Genomic DNA, 7,959 nt, shown 5'->3' with positions numbered 1-7,959 from the left:
CCAATATCAATACCCACTGTTAAAACATAGGCTCCGACACGCTTTTCATGGACACTAGGGTGTTGTTGCGTGCAGACGCTTCCAATGATATGGGGTGGATAGTATGAAGTGGTCTCGTCTCCTAGTCTCGTCTCCTTCATTTCTTTCCTAATGGTGAGCACCTTCCAGTTGGGAGTCAACTACCCGATTGCTCGAACCAGCAACCTCTGGGCTACCTACATAAAAAACTTCTGCATGTTAGGAAAACAGCGTATTGATGTGTGAGTCATCCCCCTGGCCCCTGAGCAGCAGTGCACCACACCACGGGCCGGCTGATCGATTTGATTGCCAGGCGATGTTGTTTGATGAGGTGCGAACACAGTCACATCAAAGCCTTTGTGTGAAAACGAGGATATCCACACATACTAAAACAAAGCAATCCGCAACAGTGGACATAAAACAAACACTTCAGATATTTACTGCTCTGTTTTCCATTGCATCTGGCAGTCAGAAAAGCCAGATGAAAACCGGTTCAGTCTACATCGCAAAGCATTCTCTTTTTCTCTGAATTATAACCTTGTAAATAACTGGGGAAGATCATTCCCAATTTGTTGCCGCGACAGTTAATTAGTCCAGCTGGGTTTGACGTCTGAGTGGAACGAGGCTTCGACTGATTTATTGTAAATAGAATATAATTTTAACAATAACCACAAAAAAAGTTCAAAAGAATAAAACCCAACACCGCTGCATTTCAATCATTTAGCTGGAAACACGTTTTTAGATCTAATTTGACAGAGGAAATTAACAGCATGTTTATATTATACTGCATTAGAGCATCTCTGGTTTAGCCCTGGAGAGGTTGTGCAAAGCCTCAAGATGAATGGCGTCGACACAATATAAACATCCAAACTGGAATTCTGCCTGTCTCCTCATTACATCATTGACACTTCTGCTAAGACTATTCTCTCATCACCGAAACAAGTTAATACATTTTTATATTTTATTAAAATCATCAAGGTTAAAAATCTACTTCAGGATAAATCACAGAAAGTTTCGGAGAAAGATAATTTGTTTTGGGAAAAGGCCCGTCTGTAATGTTGGAAATTGAAACGTTAGGCCAAAGTTTGAAACGGATCCCCTCTATTTGCAGTTTCCCCTTGCGCCTTTCGTCCATTATCGCCAGACTATTACAAATTCAGATGGAGAACACCTGCCTGGGAAATCACAAATGGCCATTAAAGTACAGACAGATCGCTGCATCCAGACAGGCATTGATGGAAACGCTGGATCTAAGACAAGGGCTTGTGTTCCAAATGGAAAGAAATGTCAGAGAAGTGCAGACAAAAAAAACCATCCCAAAGCTAAATCATGGAGCACTTCAACTCAAATTGTCATTGAAGAGGCGCTTAGGCCTACTTCAATTTTCGCTGACAAATCGAAAAACCAAATATGACATATTTCACTTTAGTGTGGTGGAACGTTGAGGGGTTTGACAATTATGAGTGTGTGAAATCACAGATGTGGAAGGGCCATGCAATTTCAACAACAAGTCACTTCTTGCTTTGCTTTACCCTTTTTCTCTGGTCTATTCTTCTTGCCCTCGCTGTTTTTGGGAGGGGGGCTGGCAGTGGCAACAGCAGAGGTGGAGGACCTTGCTGGGGATGAGGGCTGAGGAGGTGTGGACTTGGAGGCACACTGGACACTCGAGTCTCCTGCTGTTGGCATGGCCACCTCCCTCACTGCAGAAGGAAAAAACAGAGAGAAGATTCATTTAACACTTTTATCCAAAAGAGACTTAGGGCAATATTCAGTCTGTAAAGCTGAAGCATTACAGATTTCGCAACACAAACTTAAAAAGGTCATTTCCSATTGAGCCGACATAAGCAGCGTTTACCATGAATGCAGTCTCCGCTAAAATAGGAACATTGCCTTTAAATTTCAATCCCGCTGTAAAGCTGAATTTCCACGATGCAAATTGAATAGAGCMCTTAAACTCTGTTCTAATAGTCACACTAGCATACAATATTGGACACATGCTAAGTGGTATGCTAGTATGGATATTGGAATGTTGCCTTACAGTTGACAGTGATAGATGAATTAAGTACATCTGGCCCATGCGGGAATTGAACCCAGAACCCTGGTGTTGCTGGCACTATGCTGTAACTAACCCACTGAGCCATGAGTGAGGATATTCACCTCCAGTTACAGCAGTACTGCTGGTTTTATTTTGAGGCTACTGGTTAGAATCCAGGGAACTGGTTTATAACGTGGAGATTAGAGGCTGATTATAAGGGATGGATAAAAACCAGCAGAAGTGGAGTTGAACGCTSCTCTGCAWTACCGTTCAGATAGGCTGTTTGATACTGTAGCAAGTTCCAATACACAATATATCTTCAGGTTGGATATTTTGCTTTTGAACCCAGAGGCATTAATATCCTTTTTCACACTACTGAGCCAAGCCATACGATTCCACCATAGTTGCTGGAATCGTTCAAGAAAGTAGGTACGATAGTATGAAAGGGGTATAACGAAGCCATCGACCCTGACAGATGGTACTTTGAATTGAGAATGATGGCGGGGGATCGTTGGATATGAAGGCTCTTCATTGGCTGTACTTTGCCTAATTAGTTTCAGCAACATATCATTTTGCTTAATGATAGAGAAAACTTTATTCATAGACCCAATGGGAGGAAAGACCAGCCTCCTAAAGCTTGTTTTGATTGGAAAATGACAGTGTCCATGGCAACTCGGAAAACAAGGAAATATAGTTTTAAATCTCCTCAATCAATCTCCGGATTGTTTTTGGGTGGGGAACCCATCATTTCAGGTTGAGGTATGGACGTAAAGTCATACTTTATCCACGTTTTAAATCTAATGTTGAGAGCTGAGGTTCGGAACTTAAAAGATTACCTTTAAAACAACATGGCAATTAACCTTTTAAAAATGCTGTCGTTCCTCCTGCTCTTGCCATGTCGTTCTCTGTTGCTCAAAATGCCCAGACATACCCATGAAGGGCTTTACTTTACGTCAGTATCTATCTCCATAAAAAACTGTGATTTAGCTTATTTTACAGCGTACAGAGCCCCATTGAACACAATACCAAAAATAAACAGCGGAATTGGATACGTGGAAAAACTTAAAAAATAATCCTGCAGTCCTTTTCGCACACATTCCTGAGCGCTCCAAAAATAAACATGTAGAGATAGCCTTTTGAGAGGGCTACATGCCTATTTGTACGACTCCTCTGGTTTCTTACCACCTAGTTCTCCTCTCTGGAAGCCATTACTGACGTGTTAATGATCACAGAGACTGTTTGCCCTTGTATGTTAATGCATGACAGAGGCGCGATATCACAACAGGGTTGTAGTACGCCGCCAGTCACGCAGACGGCATGCCGTTTGATTTTGGCAGTTGGGGGGGGTTGCCTAGTACCCCCATCATGGCTCTAATGAGGACATACTTGGGCCCTTAGTTCAATTTGTTTGAACTTTGATAGTAAAAAAAAAAAGGTCTGGTTGTAATATTAGAATGAGACGAGAAGGCATTTTATTAAGATCTAGGACTGTTACTAATACAGCTAAACAAACAATGTGGCGCTAATGAGTTGCCTCAGACACCGTCAACCACTCAAGGTGAGAACTTTACCCTACAGCTAGCTATAGCTATGTGGTTGATACATCAAGGCCGTACCAAAGGAATGGCGTCTGTTCTTTGAAGAATGAGGTTCCCCTCAGGAAAATTAAGTTTCTCAATCGCAGTCTGAACAGCATCAGTATTTAATCTCAGAGGAGTCATAGCAGAAGTTAAACAGGATGTGACAGAGGATGGAAAACTGTCACCAACAAACTACGTTACCTCCTCTGCTCTTCTCCTTCTCCAGCAGTGTTTGCTTCAGTTGCTCGATGTCCCTCTTCAGCTTGGTGTTCTCCACCATCAGTTTCTTCTCTTCTCTGACGGTGGCCTGCACCTCTATGTTCAGACAGAAAGCTCCTGTCAGAATTTTATAGGGTCAAACATGTATCATTTCGTTTTAGCCTACAGCTTCTTTCCCTCCCCAACATTGGCTTTAAACCGTTTCTCCAGCTAGGCTACTTCGCCKTGAGAATGTGCACTCATGTAGAGTTGAGGTCAAACTCAAAAAATMATTGTCTTTTTAGAAGGAATTTCAACAACTTGAGGAATACATTTGACCCCATACTCTGCTTGAGATTGAGTGTGCGCATGSATCTCTATGTTTGCTTGTGTCTGTGTGTGTGCACACTTTTGGTGTCTCTTACTGGCTTTCTCCTTGAGCAGCTGGARCTGCTGTTTGAGGTAGTCTATAATGTGGTCGGCCTCGGCTGCCCGCTGTTCCAGCCTCATCACGGAGGGAGTGTGACCCGACATCTTGACCAGGGGTAGGGAGCGTGATACTAGGAACCTGGAARCAGAAAACAAAACCTACCAGTGAGAAAGAACCACAGGTATGTGCTGTACACTGGACCCTATGATCACTTGGCTACATAGCTGATGCCTGCTGGAKTGTTCATTTATCACGGTACTCCACTTTGTTTACCTTTGTTTATCTGTCGGCCCCAGCCCCGAACTCAGGCCGTGTGTAGTTAACTGACCCTCTCTGCCCATTCATCGCTATTTTACCTGTTGTTGTGGTCTTAGCTGATTAGCTGTTGTTGTCTTACACGTTGTCTTAGCTAGCTCTCCCAATCAACACCTGTGATTGCTTTATGCCTCGCTTTGTCTCTCTCAAATGTAAATTTGCCTTGTATACTGTTGTTTAGGATAATTATCATTGTTGTAGTTTACTGCGGAGCCCCTAGTCCCACTGTACATGCCTTAGATACCTCCTTTGTCCCACCTCCCACACATGCGATGACCTCACCCAGTATAACCAGCGTGTCCAGAGATGCAACCTCTCTTATCATCACTCAGTGCCTGGGCTTACCTCCACTGTACCCGCACCCCACCATACCCCTGTCAGCACATTATGCCCTGAATCAATTCTACCACGCCCAGAAATCTGCTCCTTTTATTCTCTGTCCCCAACGCACTAGACGACCAGTTTTGCTAGCCTTTAGCCGTACCCTCATCCTACTCCTACGCACTAGACGACCAGTTTTGCTAGCCTTTAGCCGTACCCTCATCCTACTCCTTCCTCTGTTCCTCGGTGATGTGGAGGCTAACCAGGCCTGCGTGACCCAGTCACTCTCATTTGTTGACTTCTGTAATCAAAAAAAGCCTTGGTTTCATGCATGTTAACATCAGAACCTCCTCCCTAAGTTTGTTTTACTCACTGCTTTAGCACACTCCGCCAACCCTGATGTCCTTCGCGTGTCTGAATCCTGGCTTAGGAAGGCCACAAAATTTGGAGATTTCCATACCCTCCAAAACTACCTCTCAGGGAAGTCAGAAACCAATACACACAGTCAGTCAGGAAAGCCAAGGCTAGCTTTTTCAAACAGAAATGTGCATCCTGTAGCTCTAACTCCAAAAAGATTTGGACACTAAAAGTCCATGGAGAACAAGAGCCCTCCTCCCAGCTGCCCACTGCACTGAGGCTAGGCGACACGGTCCACCACGATAAATCCATGATAATCGAAAATTTCAATAAGCATCGCTACGGCTGGCCATGCTTTCCTCCTGGCTACCCCAACCCCGGCCAACAGCACCGCACCCCTCGCAGCTACTTGCCCGAGCCTCCCCAGCTTCCTCTTCACCAAATCCAGATGTTCTGAAAGAGCTGCAAAACTGGACCCGTACAAATCAGCTGGGTTTAAACATCAGTATCTGAGCAGCTAACCGATCGCTGCAGCTTACATAGCCCATCTGCAAATAGCCCACCCAATCTACCTACCTCATCCCCTATTGTTTTTATTTACTTTGCTGCTCTTTTGCACACCAGTATCACTACTTACACACCATCATCTGCATCATCATCTGTCATCTTCACTCCAGTGTTAATCTGCTAAATTGTAATTACTTTGCTACTAGGCCTATTTATTGCCTTACTCCTTTATGCCATTTGCACACTGTATATAGACTATTCTTTTTTTCTATTGTTGTATTGACTGTACTTGTTTATTCCATGTGTAACTCTGTGTTGTTGTTTCTGTCACACTGCTTTGCTTTATCTTGGCCAGGTCCAGTTGTATATGAAAATGTTCTCAACTGGCCAACTGGTTAAATAATGGTGATAAAAAAATAAAAATAAAAAAAGACACACTTGAAACAGAGACATTCTGAATTTGGGAAAGCAACCCCAACAAGACACAATGAGAAATGAGAATGAGATTAGAATGTGTGCAACCACCTATCATTAATGGAAAAGTTGTTTTAGAATATATTTCTGTGCTACAGTACAGCACAGACATTTAAAACATGAGGGATGTAATATATTAGGTCATATCATCAGGAAATCTGGGAAGTTGGAAGTATCCCAAAGACAAGACAACCACAAGAGAATCCCAGGTTGCTGCTACAGCACAAGGCATGTTAGCTCATAATAATAGCGCATGTGGGACATCTGCCGCCTATTCAAGAGGCTGGCTTCCTTCCACAAGCATTGGCAGATAATCAAATCTAATTTTATTTGTCACATGCGCCGAATACAACAAGTGTAGACTTTATTGTGAAATGCTTACTAAAGAGCCTTTTCCCAACACTGAGTTCCAAAGTAGGAAAATTAACAAATGGATAAAAGAAGTAGTAACACAATAAAATTAAACAACAAGGATAACACACACACACACACACACACACACACACACACACACACACACACACACACACACACAACACACACACACACACACACACACACACACAACACAGAGTCAGTGTACTGGGGTACGTGGAGTTGGGGTGATTTATTGAGGTAATATGTACATGTGGTTTGGTTAGGGATTGATTGAAGTACTATGTACATGTATGTATGGGGTGAAAAGCTGAAAGATAATAATCAGGGATAAAATGTTGATAGTCAATAAATGAGCTTTCCCTTCTTTCCCCTCCTCTATCATTCCCTCTCTCTGGCAACTTGGAAGGAGGGAGCGTTTCTTCTCAGTGCTGAGTCTGGAAACCAAAGAATTGTCTCGACAGCTCCAGGTCAACTCGGTCAAACCGAATTATTCAAATGACACAGCAAAAAAGCTAAACCATATGACAATAAATGAAATAAACTTTTTTTTTTTTAATCTCTTTTTGTTGTTTGCTCAGTTTTTTTCTTTACAGGCACAAATGGGCAAATCACATTATAGACATCATCGGCGACGTGTGTGTTTGGTTTTAGGGATACTTTTAAAGTTCAAAAGGGATCAAACGACGCCTCGTGCCACTCAACAAAATGCAGCTGGACGACAGTTAGGGCTTTTCTTGTAATGTGTAATGTGCCTTGGACATGTACAGGCTTTGGCAATCCTCTCCATTGAAAAAGGAAAGGAGAGGGGATTTTTACAAGGGCTCAGGCGAAAAGGGAGGAGAAGAAAACGTCCAACACATAGGCCTAGTACAGGGTGGCGCTGGAAAACAACAGCTGGAGCGAGATGAAAACAAAACTAAAGTCGGGATGAGGAAATTAGAAACACAAAAAGAGCTGGAGTTGATAATATAGGGATCAAAGAAGTTTGTTTGCTCGAAGGCTCGGAATCGATTTAACTGGGCTCTGTGGTGGAAGAATTTACGAGCGCCACTATAGGGCTGTTTTCATTTGTACAACTCCTGAAAATGAGCCCCGGGGCTGGGGCGGTGGGGCCTTGCCGAGCCACCTTGACAGCACCCAGCCGGGCCTCCAGGCAGAAACAAGGAGTCCCCAGGGGTCAGTATCCCTACGTGGAATTGGACAACACTGCAGAGCAGATACTTAACAGAGGAGTTGATCATAACTGTCTCTGGATGTATCAATTCACAAGGTAGCCGTTGGAACTAAAACTGCTTTGAGAGTAATGTTCCATCTCATAGTTTTTTCGGCACGAGCAAATTTCAGGG

General features: G+C 43.3%; 1 protein-coding gene across 1 annotated transcript in view; it reads right to left on the bottom strand.

Annotated features, from left to right (window-relative positions):
• Positions 1-1,503: 1,503 nt before the first annotated feature.
• The window catches only part of aimp1a (aminoacyl tRNA synthetase complex interacting multifunctional protein 1a), a 14,476-nt gene continuing 8,020 nt past the window's right edge, over positions 1,504-7,959 (bottom strand). Inside the window, exons 2-4 of the mRNA XM_024145054.2 lie at positions 4,257-4,399; positions 3,835-3,969; positions 1,504-1,718 (exon numbers count right to left, since the gene is read on the bottom strand). Coding sequence (XP_024000822.2) covers positions 1,519-1,718; positions 3,835-3,969; positions 4,257-4,399 — 478 coding nt within the window. The 3' untranslated portion in view covers positions 1,504-1,518. The remainder of the gene's footprint in view (positions 1,719-3,834; positions 3,970-4,256; positions 4,400-7,959) is intronic.

Source organism: Salvelinus sp. IW2-2015, unplaced genomic scaffold (genome assembly GCF_002910315.2).
Source record: "Salvelinus sp. IW2-2015 unplaced genomic scaffold, ASM291031v2 Un_scaffold6572, whole genome shotgun sequence".
NCBI lineage: Eukaryota > Metazoa > Chordata > Actinopteri > Salmoniformes > Salmonidae > Salvelinus > Salvelinus sp. IW2-2015.
Note: the sequence above shows the minus strand (reverse complement) of the source record. Positions and strands in the feature narration are given on the sequence as shown.